At 57.0% G+C, this 16,473-nt stretch overlaps 6 protein-coding genes and 1 non-coding gene across 7 annotated transcripts; 3 read left to right on the top strand and 4 right to left on the bottom strand.

The window, feature by feature from the left end:
- Positions 1-623: 623 nt before the first annotated feature.
- On the bottom strand, positions 624-2,469 carry GGTG_00699 (hypothetical protein; the record flags this gene model as incomplete). The annotated part of the gene is made up of 4 exons (XM_009218450.1): positions 624-1,641; positions 1,741-2,029; positions 2,171-2,188; positions 2,286-2,469. The coding sequence occupies 4 exons, from the start codon at positions 2,467-2,469 to the stop codon at positions 624-626; spliced, it is 1,509 nt and encodes a 502-aa protein (XP_009216714.1).
- Positions 2,470-4,200: 1,731 nt separating this feature from the next.
- GGTG_00698 (hypothetical protein) lies at positions 4,201-6,462 on the bottom strand (the record flags this gene model as incomplete). Its single annotated transcript, XM_009218449.1, has 1 exon — positions 4,201-6,462. One exon carries the CDS (start codon positions 6,460-6,462, stop codon positions 4,201-4,203), a length of 2,262 nt encoding a protein of 753 aa, XP_009216713.1.
- Positions 6,463-7,012: 550 nt separating this feature from the next.
- Positions 7,013-7,758, top strand: GGTG_00697 (hypothetical protein; the record flags this gene model as incomplete). Its single annotated transcript, XM_009218448.1, has 1 exon — positions 7,013-7,758. One exon carries the CDS (start codon positions 7,013-7,015, stop codon positions 7,256-7,258), a length of 246 nt encoding a protein of 81 aa, XP_009216712.1. The 3' UTR covers positions 7,259-7,758.
- A 776-nt stretch (positions 7,759-8,534) lies between these two features.
- Positions 8,535-8,645, top strand: GGTG_20007. Its single transcript has one exon. It is a non-coding gene; the product is annotated as a tRNA-Leu (tRNA).
- Positions 8,646-9,505: 860 nt separating this feature from the next.
- On the bottom strand, positions 9,506-10,648 carry GGTG_00696 (aspartic endopeptidase). The gene is made up of 2 exons (XM_009218447.1): positions 10,211-10,648; positions 9,506-10,121 (listed from the first exon to the last, which is right to left on the bottom strand). The coding sequence occupies exons 1-2, from the start codon at positions 10,592-10,594 to the stop codon at positions 9,645-9,647; spliced, it is 861 nt and encodes a 286-aa protein (XP_009216711.1). The 5' UTR covers positions 10,595-10,648; the 3' UTR covers positions 9,506-9,644.
- Positions 10,648-12,419, bottom strand: GGTG_00695 (hypothetical protein). Its single transcript, XM_009218446.1, has 2 exons — positions 11,551-12,419; positions 10,648-11,474 (listed from the first exon to the last, which is right to left on the bottom strand). Exons 1-2 carry the CDS (start codon positions 12,276-12,278, stop codon positions 11,360-11,362), a joined length of 843 nt encoding a protein of 280 aa, XP_009216710.1. The 5' UTR covers positions 12,279-12,419; the 3' UTR covers positions 10,648-11,359.
- Positions 12,420-12,649: 230 nt separating this feature from the next.
- GGTG_00694 (mitochondrial import receptor subunit tom-70) lies at positions 12,650-15,624 on the top strand. The gene is made up of 4 exons (XM_009218445.1): positions 12,650-13,071; positions 13,214-14,210; positions 14,271-14,744; positions 14,814-15,624. The coding sequence occupies exons 1-4, from the start codon at positions 12,886-12,888 to the stop codon at positions 15,059-15,061; spliced, it is 1,905 nt and encodes a 634-aa protein (XP_009216709.1). The 5' UTR covers positions 12,650-12,885; the 3' UTR covers positions 15,062-15,624.
- Positions 15,625-16,473: the final 849 nt, after the last annotated feature.

The following is a 16,473-nucleotide window of genomic DNA, read 5'->3' as shown; positions in this document are numbered from 1 at the left end:
CACCCCCCCCCCCCCCCCAGCCCACTTACATCATCGCCAAGCCGTTCGGGGGGACGCACGCTGGAGCACAACAAAAAAAAACGGTAAGGCAAGGCCTCGCTCGGGGCACGCCTACCGCCAGCCCCTCTCGCAAGCATCCGATCCGTCCGTTCGATGCACAATGCAAACATGCTTTGGTCGAGACGCCGTCTGAGCCAACCAACAGGAAAGTGGGATAGAATAGACGCACGGTCATGTAAAAACTAATGGCCTGCCTGCCTATGGTAGGTGCCCCCGCATTTACCCATCTGTGTGCATGCTTGGTGTCATGTTGACAGCCTCTCCGAGTCGAGCTTGCGAGTCTAGGCGGGTAGACCAGCAGGGTCCGAGAGAGCTGTGCTGACACCAATGAGGTAATGGGCCGGGCGTTTTCGCCCTATGCGCCCTTAGTATCACCCTAGTGACCTACCGAGGTATCAGGTACCCACCTAGCTACATAGACGGGAACTATTATACGATTCTAGTAGCCTCATTGGCGCATCACCACCTAACCACGACACCATAGCTGTATATCATGCCTCAACTTTCCTCCACAATGAATACGACCTACCCATCATCTATACACACAGGCAGGGCAGGCGCCTTCAAAGGGCCGAATCCATGATCGCCTCCAAGGCGGCCGCTAGCTCGTCCTCGTCGTACCTCGGCACAGCGGCGCCAGAGCCGCCACCGGTACGAACCAGCCTGCCCCTAACTTTTAGGCAGCTGATGCCCAGGGCCGCGAGCGCTGCCTCGTCCACCACCGGCGCCAGCTCCACGCGGGGGCCGTCGCCACCAGCCTTGAGGTGTTGTTGGTGGCCCCCGCCCTCACCCCTGTCCAGGTACACCAGATGCGTGACGTAACGCCGGATCTCGTCGTCGGCCACGTCGGCCGTGGACATGACGGCCGCCTGTAGGCTGCTGGCCGCTGCGCACGCCAGCGCCTTGACGAAGTCGACCGCGTCCATGGGGTCCGACCGCGGGCCAGTCTCGCGGTCCACAGTGGCGTTGAGGATCAGGACCTTCCTGCGCGCCGCCGCCGTCGTCACCGCCACCTCGCCGCTGCCGCCGTCTCTTCCCCCGCCGGCGGCGTCCCCCGCGATGGCGGCCCCGACACCGCGCAGGATGAGGTTGGGGATGATGCTGGTGTAGAGGCTGCCGATGCTATAGACGACCGTGTCGCACGCCCGCAGCGCCGCCAGCGCCTTTGGGTTCGCCACGGGCCAGATCTCGTGCCCGTAGGGGTTGATGTACCACACGCGCCCGATGCGCGCCGGCAGGTCCTCCTCGTCGTCCTTGCTGAAGCTGATGTTGGGCGACCGCAGCGCCGACAGCGACCCGGGCAGCGTCGCGTCCTCGGCCGCAATCGCCGCCGCCGCCGCCCCTCCCCCAAACGCCGTCCCGACGCCCGAGGCACCCCCGGCGTCTGGCACGGCCGTCGGCTCCGAGGGGTGCGATATCGCCACCTGCCCGGTCAGCGTCGTGCCGTCCTCGAGGGAGGCCGCGATGTGGTGCGTAAAGTTGGAGTTGATGGAGGGCAGCACCGAGATTGACGTCGGGATGCGGCATATTATGGACAAGAGGTATATCGCCGCCTCGAACGAGCCCGAGAAGATGCGTGCCCTGTGCCAGTCGTCGAGTGTGTGTAAGTGTCCTGAAACTGTGCGCGTAAGGAGCCCCCCATCGACACCCGCGACACCGAGTAAAAAAAAAAAATCTCACCCGGTGAGGAACATGTTCCCAACGCTGGCCTTGGAAAAGTTGAACAGTGACGTCGGCCTGGAGCGCTTGACGATCTCCAGGTTCAGCGTGTTCAGCACCGACCGGATGAGCTCCCGCTTGGGGCTCGAGACGAAGCTCCACAGGAGATGGCTCCCCTCCACGATCTCGAGCCATTCGGCCTTGGCCTGAGTCGGGTCCGCCGACAGTCTATGCTCAAACAGGGCTCGGAGCGCCGTGTTTTCCTCGTCTCCATTGTCGGTCTGGCTGGGGATCAGCCGTACCAGGCGACCTGTCGGAATCCGCGCGGACACGTGGGGGTCAGATGGCCTGCACATATATCACTTGCTGATCGAGAAATCGTCTGATGCCCGCATGTGAAGACCGTTTTGGGTTGGCATCAGGGGCCACGGCTGGGGGAGGGGACACTTACTCCGTATGTCGCCCACGCCTTAGTCCTCATGCATTCTGGTCAGCGGCCTATAAATGACAATGATTTGGGCTATTTACCTTCTGGGGTAGGTACTTCTTCTTCTTCTTCTACTCACTTGGGCCTCCAAACACACGGATGAGCTCCGAGGAGCTTCCGCCGTTGTCGCTGATGGGGATGACATAGCTGAGCGGACAGCTTCGCTTTTGGATGATGAGGTTGAAGACGTCCACCAGAAAATTGGCGGCGGTTCCGCCCGAGATCACCACGATGCCGCCAGGCTTGGACGTGTTATCTTCCATGATCGGCCAGTGAGAAATCGCGCCGAGTGTCCGCGGGTGTGTTTATGATGCCAGTTGGATGATGAGTGGGTTTTGCCTGCCTGGATAGGTGTCTTTGCATCACCCCCTACAGCTAGCGGATGACTCGAGAGAGGAAGCGCCAGGTGGAACCGAGCTCTTCCTATGCTCAATTAAACAGATGGGTAGGTCGATACCAGATACAAGTGAATTATGTTGGTAGATGACCATTGGTTAAGTTGTAAGTCGAAGTGAGCCTGGCCGCGCTGCCCACTCTCGGACGATGGATTCTGGATCCTGACAGGCGGCCCCCGTCTGGGGCTGTGAGACCAGCTCAACCTCGATTTCCAGCATCAGTGCTGCACGTGTCCAGTTCTCGAGAACCCTGGAAAACGACCAGACATCCGAAATTACCGTCTCCACGATGACTTCCAGGCATCTTTCAAATGCGATAAATCATAAAACGCCCCCGAGGGTTTCATCTCGTCATCTACCGTGTATGCCCCTGTTTTTCGAGATTAGAAGAGTTCATAAGGGTCAATTCAACAACAGTGTAGGAACTGTTCATGTGTACGCATCTCGGAAATTTACGGGAATACCGACCACGACAGAATTAAAAGATCAAGCAGATGATAGGCTTCAGCCAGATATCTTTGGTACTGGTACTGAGGGGACATATTTGGGGCGGTGCGACTGGGCCTAAACTTATAAACATGAATTTAGAACTAAGTGGTGGATGTTAAGAATATGAAATGAGAAGTGCCGCCCAAAAGGAGAAAATTAAAGAATAAAGATTGTGCAAAAAGAGCAGGCAGCAAAACAGGTGCGCAAAGGAGATGTCGACGTCGACCATGAGTGATAACGTTGTGTGCATTGGGTCGGGGGGATGCAAAACAGCCCTGCCCGACTGTTGGACACCCCCGAAGCCCCTGCCTGGGTCGAAAAGAAAAGCGTCTAGAATGGATTAAGCTATCGTCAAGCCGCAGGAAGAAGAGTTAGAGATGGCGATATTTCAGGTTGCGTTGCTCCTGGTATTCGAAGTCCCCCCTACCCGCATCTCTGGCCGTTGGTTCAGGCATACTCCCCTCCTTTCATCTAATGCACTGGACCGAAACAAGAGGCAAACTTTTCAATGTCCTGACACTCCATCCCTCGTCGGCATTTCTCCTAGTTCCAAAAGACATGTGCAACGCTGCAATGAAAGAAGCCCTAATCGTCGCAGCGCACAACAGTACTCCGCCCAAGTCGAAAGATATGGGGCGAAAGCACAGAGATTGAACGAGGGAGCAAATTGAAAAAAAAAATGATAGACAGACAAAGGGTACCAAAAAAAAAAACCGGACGACTCCCGAGCGAGAACCAAACAAACATAAAGGAGACAAATCAATGACTAGCCATTCCGGACCACCATCCATATCATGAGAACCAAAGCCAACCCACCGAGCCTAGGTAGAGACCAGGAGACTAAGAAACAGAAAACCGAGGCAGGAACTCCTCGACGAGTAATGCATGAGAGGAAGCAGACACATGGAGCGGTCCACCGGTTTTAGAAGCCACGCGCGGCGCAGAGGAGACAATACAAGCGAGTGGGAGAATAGGATAACGGACGCCGGCGGGCAGAAAGAATCAAGGTAGATGCATGGGGACGTGGGCGGCTGAATTAAAAATGTGAGTATATAGAATATGGGCCGTGCAAAGCAACAGCAATATTCTGGCGCCACCGGCGACCTAGAACTACTGATGGTAGTACATCATGCCAGCAGGGCCTGGAGGGTAGTAGAATCCGTCAGGGCTTGGTGCCATCATTGCAGGCATACCAACAGGAACAAACGGCTGACCGCCGTATGATGGATACCCAGAGACGGCGGGTAGCTGGGAGGCGTCGTAAAAGTAAAAGGTTCCGTTGATCTCCTGCGAGATCAAGTTGGGGTTGCCAGGCGCCGCACCGTTGGGGTGTGGCACAGCCCCGACGTCACCATGGCCCGGTTGACCCATGCCATGGGGTTGCTGGTGGGCCTGTGGCGGTGGCTGGGCGCCAGGAACGAATACGGGCGCTGCCGCAGAGGGCGGGATAGCCCCGCCGTAGTTGGGTGCGGGAGGGTAGAAGTATCCAGGCTGCGGCTGCATCATGGGATACGGCGGCTGCCCGTAGAAGCCCTGCTGTTGTGGTTGCGGCTGTTGTGAGTAAACATTGGGCTGGAAGGGCGCCGCGTGGATGGCGCGCTCCGGGATCTGCGACAGTGGTGTTCCAGTCGAGTGCTGGGACGGGTACGACGGATGTCTGTGGTGCGAGTCCTGGCCCAGGTTGTTCGAGACCTGCACAGGGACCTGCTGGTGGAAGGCCTGCTGGTATGGCTGCGGCGGGTTCAGAGACATGGTAGGAGACTCGATCGACTCCACCGAGACGGCCTTCTGAGGGCGCGGCTGGTGCATCGGCAGAGTGGCAGGGCGGCTTTCTTGGAAGTTGGGCTTCTGCGGCAGGGGGTGAACCTGAGGTTGGGGGAGGTCGTTGATAGAGGTCTCCCCGGCGACTACCGATCCATCACCCTCGGCATAAACCGCAGGGGCGACGGCATCCACGGGAGGGATTGGCCCCTGGGGCGACAGCTGCTGCTCAAAGGGAACAGTCGGGGGAAGGCGGACCACTGGCTGCCTCGAGGTGTCAAGAGGAAGAGGGGGCCTCGATATGGTGGAACCGGTGGGCGAGATTATGTAGTCGCGGCCCATGTCGTGCGTAATGGATGAGCGCCTGCTCATGGCGATGCTAGGCGAGTACATGCTGCCGTAGAAGCTGCCACCGCCACCATATATACTCGTCCGCCTCGAGAAGCCGCCGACGGAGCCGAAGACCGACCTCGGCTTACCCCGCATGCGTTGCTGGTTCGGCCGCATCGCCCTAGGTATGAAGATGAAAGATCTGTCGATGGCAGGGAAGATGTAGCGCGGTGGGAAGTCAGGTAGGGAGATCCGGACAGGCTTATCGCGACGGAGGGGGGGCCGGTGGTCGGGCAGCTTGGTGTATTGCTTCATGGCGACGCCCGAGAAAACGAGAGGCTCCTTCATGGGCGGCAAGAAGACGCGGACTTGAGCATTTCCGATATGCCTTTCGGTCGATAGTGTTCGGTTGATCGGCTGTGGGTTGGGCTGGCGACGAGGGATAGAGTTGTTCCCGTTGAGGGGCCCCTCGCCGTTGTTGAATACGTACTGCGTATGGCGGGGATTAGAGGTGGCCATGGGCTCGGTTGCCACGGCTTCGTGCATATCGTGCGCCCAAGGGGCGTTGGTCGTAGGGTCCGAGACATTACCCATCTGCTGTCCGGGGTTGACGAAGGGGATGTGGCCTTGGCCCTGGTTTATGAAGCCGCCGCGACCCCGGCCTCCTCGGCCGCCACCTCTGGAGAAGGGACGGAAGCCGTTGGCGGACGGACCGGCTCCGCGGTGATCATGCATGAAGAAAGCCCCCCTGTTGGGTACAAAGGCGGGGTCCTCATCCCGCTTCCTCCGGTACTCCTCATGCTCTCTGCGGCGGCGTTCGTAAGGGGGCTCCGGGTGTGTGTTTTGCGAAGGAGGCCTCGAGGCCGAGCTCACGACGATTGGAGCTGAAGACTTGGTAGGAGGCGTGTGCAGATCGTCGAAACGCATCTCTTGCGCCGGTGCGGTGCTGTCATTGAGTGACAGCCCGTTCAGCATGATCTCGGTATCGGTGACGGTGGCCCGAGCAGTCTTGTCCGCCAGCTCGGATGGTTTTCCGCGGCCTTGGCGGGCCATGCCATTCCCCACCGCCTTCCGGGCATTGGGCGAGGTGGGCGAAGCCTCATCAACGTTGCTTGTGTCACTGTCATCGGCGGCGCCGTGGTCCTCGGTGACCACAGACCCTTCCGTCAGGGAGTCGTCATCGAGCAGGTCAAGGGCTTCGGGGCCGCCCTCGTCTTCTCCCTCATCCTCGACGCGCCTGCGGTGGCCTGGGAGTCTTCTGCGCCGGGGAGGAGCAGCCATTATGCCGGTGGTGGCTCGTGGCAGAGGGAGCGCAGCCCAGACGTGCGGTGATGAGTCTGCGTTTACTCCAAGGTCATGCGGTGGCGATGCGGGCGATAGCTGTCGAGCTAGGGGTTCCTGGAGGGGATGAAGAGTAGCAACCGCCCTGCGGTCTGGGACGGTGTGAGGGAGATGGCGGGAAACAAAAACAGGAGAAGCTCGTGGGTGACAACAAATACAGTGGAATTAAAGACGCAGGGCGGCAGCTGCCGGAGGCAGTGTGGCAAAGAAAAAGAGAGCAAGAAAAAAATAGCAACCGAAGAGAGAGAGGAGCCAGGGAGCCAGGCGAAACGAAGGAAATACGATGGGGAAGCCAGACTAGCAAAAGCCTTGCTTGCACTCCGCAGCGAGAAACCAGGAGCCGGAAACCCTCGTGGTTGACGTCGACGTCCAAATGGCAGACGACGGGAGGATGTGGGCGGCGTGGCGTAGTGGTGCGGAGGATGATTTTTGATGGGATTTATGTGATCGATGGTTTTGGGGTTGGGACTGGCGAGCCAGCACAGCCAAGATGGGCCCGGGTCGGCTTGGTGCATGTGCGGTGGCAGGCAGTTGGCGGCTGCTGGAGTTTACTTCGCTGCGCACGGAGTTATGGGGCCAGGCTCGCACCACCCGCGCCGCCAGCAAAGCATCGAGTCGCCTAGAGAGGTCAACTAGTACCTTCTTTGAGCTGGCCCAGGTACATCCCTCACGTAATGCAAGCAGCTGGAGCTCTCTATCCGACCGAGCAGCTCTTGGTCATTTTGCCATGGAATGACGATGTGTTTATTCCCCATTTTGCCCCCAACGTCTTCCCTCTCACACCCTTGCGCTACCCGTTCCAGTCCATCGCCCACAATGCCTCGTCCTCGCGGCCCTGTTGGGTAGCAGGCGGGCCGATCAGGTATTGATGTGGTGGATGGGTCGAGATCAATGGCGGACTCGAGGAGCTTGCCCACCAAAGTACCGACTGGGCTGTCTAGATGTACCTCCACTTCAAGATGGCCGATGGCCCATCCACGTCGTACCCGACGTCGGTAGATCTCCAATGTGGCAATCCACGCAACGCAAAATGGCCAGGTGCAGAGCAATAAGGAATGGATATGCATAAAAATAAAGAGAGAAAGCCAGGCTCTCAAATGGCCGCCAACTGCAGCTACGATAGGGAACTCACATATGCTTCCGTCCCTCGTGTCTGCTCTTTGTCATATAATCGATAGGTCCTTCGTGGCTTTTGACGTTGTACTTGGGTAGGAAACGACTTGCTGCAGTGGGCACCACCCACCAGCAGCCGTCCGTTTCGCAAGCCGAGCCGGTGAGTCCAGACGGCTCGCTCAACAAGCATGCCACTCCGACTCCAGAGTCCAGACGGTCCAAGCCTCCAGATCCATGTGCTGTCCTGGGCCACCCCTGTCGGCAACTGGGGCCCTCCCCTGCCAGCCAACTCACTGCGCACCCATCACGAGGTTCGGTTTGGCCCAGGGGCCTCATTGCCCGAGCATCGGAGCATGGCTGAAATGTGATGCCACTGACCGGCCAGTCAGCAGGTTTCCCCAGCGTCCAAAAGCCGCCTAGAGGAAAACATATCGGCAGAGCTCGGTGTGCCGAGCATGACCTCGAACACAGGATTCCCGAAAAGTTGTGTGGGCAAACAAGGTGATCCCGGATGCGGGTGCGACTGGGCATGTTTTCGGCCGGAGTAGAATGCTCTTGTCCCGTCGCTATTATCCCTGTATAAGAATGAGGTATGTGCCTGAACCTTGCGTCAATTTCAATACGCACGAGGGAGAGGCTGCCATGCCTCGGGGCTTGGTCGGGAATGCCAAGGTCGTCGGCTAACGGCAGAGATGCAACTCAGTAGGCGGCCCTGGATAGCTGTGTAGGTAAGTGCAGGCATCCATCAACTCGGATTGTGCTTCAATGGAAGCTTCTAGGTGCCAGGCAGGCTGGGTGCTTGTGATGACCTGCAGACCTCTGTGGGCCGCTGCAGGTTGATGGAGCTATTCCACCGAACATAGGCTTGGGTATGCGGTTGCACACCATGAATCAGCACAGGCTAGGTGGCCGAGTGGTTAAGGCGTATGTTTCAAGAGAGATTCTTCTCTTCCCCACCAGGGAAAACACATATCTCGAAAGAGTCATCAGTTCGAATCTGGTCCTAGTCAATCGTGATTGTTTTTTGCATGTGCCCTCATTTGCCCGTTTTTTATATTTATTCTCACCACGGCCCCTTTTTTCCCTGTGGAATCTTTGTATCCCATCATAATTTCGATTCCATCTCCTTCATTATTGGAATATCACGATGAGTGGCTTTTGGGCTTGGCCCTTTTTCCATTGACCGCATCTCGCGCAACTTCACGGTGGTGCGTCATGGTCCCGCACTCATGCTGTCATGGGCCGCATATCAACAAGCAGCCTACCTGCCTTTCGATGTAAAAAATGATTCGACTAGATGGCATCAACATTTCTGATGCATGGCAGCCTCGCTTGGTTCGTTGGCTGGCACAGCGTTGGACATATCCCATGATCACAACCAAATGTCAGCCCCGTTGGCCAGTACCTGCCCCTTTTCATCCCCCAGATCACAGGCCAAGGCCTCGCGCCAATCTCATCACAATGCGAACGTCCAGCATACTGGAATTTCTTGCAAAACATGTTCGCAAACCTACTGCCCTTCTGTCATGTTGTTATATCACACACGCCTCTAAGTGCACCCCGGCGCGTTCCCCATAACAAAATGAGCCCAAACCAAGTACCAGGCAGACGCCCTGATCCAAACCCCTGAATCTCCTGCTGCTACTGGCCAGATCGGGGGACACACCCGAATCGACAATTGCCATAGTCCCAGATCTTCGGGTGGGCAAAGGATGGAACGTGTTAGTTATCAGCCGCGTGGCTTGCAAGATGCTGGTGGATTGGGGGGCGTACGTACCGCATGAACAGATCTCAGGAACGGCAGCCCCAGGATATCACGGGCATTGTCGCCGCGCGACTGGAGAGCGCCGTACCACTGGTCAGGCCCAGCCTCGCAGACGTCGTCGCCGACCAGGATCAGAGGGCTGCTGGTGTCCGCGACCGCCATGTTTCCCGCCCGCGAGAGCGCCGACCCACGGACATGGGCTTCCTCGGACGGGAAAGCCCAGTTTTCTTTTTCGTTGTTAACTTTAGCCCATGATATACCCCCCCGCCTCTTCGGCAGCTTTCAGGGTTTCCTGGTCAATGTGCCCAAATGTGCAGAAGGCCTCATCCTCCTTGTCCCCCGACCTGTCAAAGACGGCCGTGAAGAGCTGCGCATCTTTTGGGAGCTCCGAGCGTGACATCAGGTTTGTGATGAGCGTATCTTGCGGGTCCGGCACACCATTCTCCGTAATCGTCTTCGTTTGGGGGATGGAGAGTCCGAGGCAGCCATCGGCACCCCTCGGGGCTGGGTGTCCTTCGATATGCATTGCCAGCTGGATGACTTGCTCCTTGACCCGGAGGCCACCGATAGAGACTTGGCCGACACCAGTCCCTCCAGAGGCGGAACTACCGTCGCCTCCCTTAGCCATCCATGACGAGTTCATGCTGCGATAGCTTGTGGATCTCTCGGCACCGAACGATCCAGGGCTGTCCGATCCAAGGTTCTGGCTGGGGGCGCATACCTGTCGACACGGGACCGGTAGCTGCCGTTAGAGGCCGTGATTTCACACGCGGGCTAGCTGATACAGTAAGTGAATGGGCATAAGCTTACCCACAGCTCGGACGAGCTAGTGTTGAACTCTAGCTTGAGCTTCTGTGCCGGGGTTCCGACTTCGACTTCGCAGAGATACACGGCGTCGCTGCACTGGTCGTCTGGCGTGATTTGCTTGACTGAGCCACCTCCGGCTCCCTCCCCCTTCATCAAACCTCGTTCCATACGCACCCGCCCTCCCGCAGCCCCGGGAACGTTCGCCAAGCCTCGCTGATGCATTCGGTTCCTGTAGCAGTATGGTCCAGGCTTGGTGGGCTTGAACCCATGGCGAGCCATCAAGGAGACGTATATCTTGGTCCCGCTTGGATGATAGGTGGGGTTCCGGAGGAGCGCGACTCTGGAGAGCCCGAGGTGCTCCTTGGTTTCGGCGTGGTCCTCGGCCATTTTTTCCACTTTCTCTCTAAATTCTGAAGTTCAGGAACTGCAAATGAATCCAGCAAGAATGTGTGCTTAGAGCCTGCAAACAACATGTGCAAACAGGAGCTGGAGGAAGTGACTGTTCTGTAGAAGCGAAGCACTGCTTGAAAACGGCCTTTATATATCTGTTGGTCGTCTAAACGTCGGTCGGATGCGTCAAACCTGAAGTAACATATGCCACCAGGGGAGTCGAGGAACATGCAACCCGCGCAGAAAGGCCAGTGCTCACTCGGACGAGAAACACCGATTTAATAGGAAACCTGTAAGATTCGGCTGCACCTGCATCATAGAGAAGTGTCGCCGTAGGAGAGGCTTAGGCAATGGGGTGCACGCCCACCAAAAAAAAGGCAGTTGCTTTTAAGAATAGGAATAGGACTAGGTATAAAAAAAGGAATAAAAACAACAATAAAAACAGGAATACTAGTGGGAATAATAGTAGGAATATAAAAACAAGAATAGGAAAGCTCACAGCACTCACTAGCAATCTTAATCTTTAGGACGTGCTATACAACTGCCACCTTTTTTGTAATGGGCGTGGGGTGCTCCATGCTCGGCATCGCTGTAATGCGTGCGGAGTCCTCAATACTGTCTCAACTTTGGGGCGCCTAGGATTTGACGGAATGAAGAATCCCGGGCTGTTTCACTGTGCGCACCGTATAACGCACGTCACGCTAGTCCTGATAACATGGCATGGATACAGTCTGGCAGAATGGGACCGAGTCGCCTCTCTTCCTAGGTCGCAAGAGATATTCTTCCAAACATGAATCCCCTGACGCCGTTGCTAATCCAGCACTCTTCTCCCTCGATCAAGGTTGAAGCGTTGATGGCCTCTTCAACACAGAGGCCCCTTGTAGCAAGTATCGTGAGATTGTCAGTCGGCTTCGGCGGCGAGATGTATTTCGGTCTGGGTGGGCTGAGAATACCTTGCTAGCGACCATCTCCGGGTCGTTCCGTCCTGTCCGCCGCTCCCCTTATCAGGACTGAACTTGGGTGTAACAGGCGGCGTCACCCATCGGCCACCTCTCCATAGATACGGTGTGGTCAGGCTTCCCTCCATGATATTCCCGTTGGCCGCGTTCACGAGAAGGACCTCTTTCTCGGGCATCGCGATGCCCGCTCGTAGTCTTGCAGCGTCGTACATGTCGCGCTTGGTGGTTTTATAGTGTGTGTATTCTGACTGGGCCGTTTGTTCTAGGTCGGCTACGACTGTATAAACGGGCTCTTTTGCGGGCGCGCCATCGGAGCCTGGGCCAGCGGCCCCGGAGCTCTCTGATGGAGGAGGAAGCAGCGTGGGGAAGAGATTCGCCAGAAGAACTTCTGACACTGGATTTGCCTCGTACCCGAACTGCCCTTCCTTGGATAAGGTCACCTTGACCCTGAGGGGACGGTCGCCAAGTTCGGGGAGACCCATGATGAAGGCTTCTAACCTCTCCAAGCCCTCTTCGCCAGCAATAGCATTGACAGCACGGGCCCAGCCCCAGTGAGTTGCAGCCCTCAGCATGCGGTCTCGGTGGAAATCCAGCATGTACAAGGGCGAGGGCTTTGAGAAGTTCCAGCCGCCATTGTCTCCACAGCCATGGAAGCTTGGGACGGGCATCAGGCGAGGGTCATAACGCAATGAGGTGAATAGCTCGAACCTCTGGTCTGCCATTATTGCAAGCTCGCGGAGTCCCTGAAGCCTCAGAATCAGGAGGGGGATTGGGAATATAATTGCTTATGGGGATAGATGGAAGATCCAGGCAGGTGCCGTAGGTACCGTATCTGTGTACCTAGCACGCCCAGAAACACATGTGGTTCCCTTGTTGAAAGCCACCATGATTTTCCCCAGGGCCGGGCGGCGGCAATTGGAGGCTTGCTAGCGGGAGGTGTTGGCCCATACGTCAGTTTTCAACTAATGAGGGGCCGTGACGACGATTGGGAGCTGATGATTGGGCGGCAGCCGTCGGATACCCCACCCATCTACCTTGCTTAGGCTAGTGGTAGCTTTGCGGATTTTTTCGCGTGGTTCGGCCATGGCGCAGCAGACTCTGGGCTGGGCTGAGGCGATTTTGCAGTTTACGATTACGTGCCTCATCAAGCTGCCTCGACACGGAATCTAGCCCGCCTTCATCTCTGGCAGCTTTTGCGACGGAGCGTACTCGCCCTCCTCGCCCTCCAGTCCCTCGTCACGCCACCCGCCGGGCTGTCCTAATTGACCATCGACCTGGGCCATTGTCGCTGCGATTTACGGCTAATTCCTTTAATTCTTTGGTGCCACCATGTCCAGCCAATTCCCCTCGATCCCGCCCGCGAATCCCACGCCAGTCGCCGCGATCCCTACCGACTCGTCGCTATGGGACAGGATATCAACATGGGCTTCTGACAACAAAGCCGTCGTCTACACCATTGCCGGAGTGGCCGTGGTTGTGACTGGTGCTGGCGTCGTCTACTACGTTAATGGCTCGGTGCGTCCCTCCCTGGCTGTCCCTGCGCTGCAGGAGCGGCCCCGACTCTTGCCGCCTCCTCGGACACATGCTTGCTTGTGCAAGAGGCATGCGCCCAGCGCTTTGAACATGTTTCGCTAACTCTCCCGCGCTGTGCACCCAGGGATCCAAGAGCGACTCACCCCCAAGGCTAAGCAAGAAGGAGCGCCGGAAACGAAAGGAGGCCGAGAGGAAAGCGGACGCTGCCGAAAAGGGGTCGTCAGATTTCAAGGGCTTGGATGGCAAAAAGACATCTGGCCTGTCCGACCCGAAAGCCGCTTCCGTCGCCAGCAGCGACGACGACTTTCTCGATATAACCGAGGAGACGATCGAGACACTCTCGCCGGACGAGCGCAAGCAGCGCGCCGCTAAGTTGAAGGAGGCGGGCAACAAGTCCTACGGCGCCCGTGACTATGCCAAGGCTATCGATCTTTACACCAAGGCGCTCATGTGCACGCCGAATCCCGTCTACTACTCCAACCGCGCTGCGTGCTACAGCGCCCAGAAGGACTGGGAGAAGGTGGTCGAGGACACGACGGCTGCTATCACCCTTGATCCCGACTACGTCAAGGCCCTCAACAGGCGAGCGGCCGCTTACGAGAACCTAGAAAAGTACAGCGAGTCCCTGCTCGACTACACTGCCAGCTGCATTATCGACAGTTTCAAGAACGACTCGAGTGCCCAAGCTGTCGAGCGCTTGCTGAAGAAGTTTGCCGAGTCCAAGGCGAAGGAAATCATGGCCACCAAAGAGCCCAAGCTCCCGAGCCCGACCTTTATTGGAAACTACCTTCAAAGCTTCAGGGCGAAGCCCCGTCCCGCCGGCCTGGAGGACACGGTCGACCTTGCCGAGGACACGGGCAAGGGGCAACTCCAGCGTGGTCTCGCGGAGCTGGACAAGAAGACCGGAGATAGGTACGAAGCTGCCTCGGCCGCCTTCGACAAGGCATTGGAGCTCGGCGACCTAGGAGAGTATGAGGCGCTTGCATATAACATGCGCGGTACCTTCAAGTGCCTACGCGGCAAGCACGAGGAGGCATTGGCCGACCTGACCAAATGTGTTGAGCTGGACCCGACCATGACCCAGGCGTACATCAAGCGGGCCAGCATGTACTTGGAGCTCGGTAAGTTTATCCCCCCTTCTCCGGCATGAAACTGGTTCAGCAACCTAACCCCTGGTATAGGTAGGACGGGCGAGGCCGAGGCCGATTTCGAGACAGCGCTGGAGCATGACGAGAGCGACCCCGACATCTTCTACCACAGGGCGCAAACCCATTTCATCAAGGGCGAGCTACCCGAGGCGGCCAAGGACTACCAGAAGTCCATCGACTTGGACCGCGACTTCATATTTTCTCACATCCAGCTCGGCGTCACGCAATACAAGATGGGGTCCATCGCATCCTCCATGGCCACGTTCCGTCGCTGCGTCAAGAACTTCGAGAAGGTCCCGGAGGTTTACAACTACTTTGGAGAGCTCCTTATGGACCAGAACCGCTTCCAGGACGCCGTAGAGAAGTTTGACACGGCCATCGAGCTGGAGAAGTCAGCGCGGCCCACCGACATGAACGTGCTACCCCTGATCAACAAGGCTCTCACTCTCTTCCAATGGAAGCAAGATTTCAACGAGGCAGAGAAGCTTTGCGAGAAGGCACTGATTAGTATGAAACCCCTCGAGCCATTTTGTTGGTCTGATACAGAAGAGCTTGGTTGGCTAACAGAGAATCAAGTTGATCCCGAGTGTGACATCGCAGTCGCCACCATGGCCCAGCTCCAGTTGCAGCAGGGCAAGGTAGTCGAGGCCCTCAAGCAGTTCGAGCGTGCTGCCGAGCTTGCCCGGACAGAGGGTGAGCTGGTCAACGCGCTGTCGTACGCAGAAGCCACCAGGACCCAAATCACGGTCCAGGAGAAGTACCCCAAGCTAGCGGCCCGCCTGCAAGGTATGGGCCCTGGGGCGATGGGTATGGCGGCCGCGTAGTTTGACTGCTAGGCGAGTGGCGAGAGTTACGTAAAGCAGAGCCGGTGACGAGTCTGCCGTGGGCGTTTTGATGAATAGGCGATGATGTCTGTACGAGTTATATATCGGCTTTAAAAGCTGGCTAGCCAAGCCGCTCTGTCATTAATGGTTCATTGGGTCGTGACGGAAGCGGGTATCAAAAATGGGGGGCGCACTTTACTATTTTTCTTCCTGTTTTTCTTTTGTGCCTTTTGGCTGTCCCTGTCCCGCTGCCGCTGCTGGAAGTCGTCGGGGGATGGCCGTCTATGGGGCTCATGCGTCGGGGAGGGGCATCAGACCACCTCGTTGGTCGTGGCTACGTACCTATGCCGTTGTCGGAGCAGACGACAGAGGTCGTTATTGGGGGGCGGGTCGACCCGAGTCCTCGCTCCAACGGCGACCGCAAAACAGCGAAGGAGAAGAGAAGAAAGGCCCATCCCGTCCAGAGCTGTTGGTTTTTTTTTTTGGTTTCTTTCCGCTTTTTGCCTGCCATCTATCTGTTGCGGCTTGAGCTTTGGGAACACGGAAAGCCGGGCCATGTGTACATATAGGAATTTCTTCACTCCAACTCACACTGACGATCTAACGATCACCTCACCTGCAGCTAGGCCGCTGATTGTGATTCCTTGCTCGCCTCTGCCTGTGATGTGGGAGGCGGGTTCTCTCCGCATTTTGACACTCCACCGTGGATATGTTGCCCCTCATCAAGTCACCATGTGGAAAATAGGGAGGGCGGCGCAGATGCGTTCACGATGGTCGTAGTAAGAAGCAAGTGCAAACAGAAAACAGAACTCTTTTTTGTTGATAATCTGCATGTGTTCAAGCAAAAACACCTTTCCGATTCGACAGGATAATGAAAAGAAACGGCTCGAAAATATACAGCGAATCCTGTTGTCCGAATAGGCAAGCCTGGGGCCCTTTGGTTGTCGCCTTGTTGAATCCTGAAAACAAGAATTAGTTAATAATAATACCCGATGAAACGCAACACGGCCGTTGCTCTCATCCATTATCCCTCGTAAGCCATCTCATATTGCCGTAAATGAAGCGTCAAAAAAAATGATGCGGTGACATCGCCTAAACAGTGTTTAGCGAGGCTGGTTCAGCCCAGGCAAAGCGACAGAAAACGCGAGGTCGCGAGGGGAACCCATGCTATCCCATCAAGTCACTGCCGTGCAAGGTCATCGCCATCCCGCGCGTGCTGCCGCTAGAGAACCCCTGGACCACAAAAAGATCCGTGCTATTGCTCATAGAGCGACAGCCCAGCATCATAAAGTCATCAGGTTTTGCGCATGTCTGGCACTTCTAACAGGCGGCTGGGGGTGGGGGGGGGGGGGGGGGGGGGGGTCGGGGGTCGGGGGTCGGGGGTACCGGGGGTACCGGGTACCGGGTACGGG

This window comes from Gaeumannomyces tritici (genome assembly GCF_000145635.1).
Source record: "Gaeumannomyces tritici R3-111a-1 unplaced genomic scaffold supercont2.1, whole genome shotgun sequence".
In the NCBI taxonomy this organism is placed as follows: Eukaryota; Fungi; Ascomycota; class Sordariomycetes; order Magnaporthales; family Magnaporthaceae; genus Gaeumannomyces; species Gaeumannomyces tritici.
The sequence above is the reverse complement of the archived record's forward strand: the minus strand, read 5'-3'. Positions and strand labels throughout refer to the sequence as shown.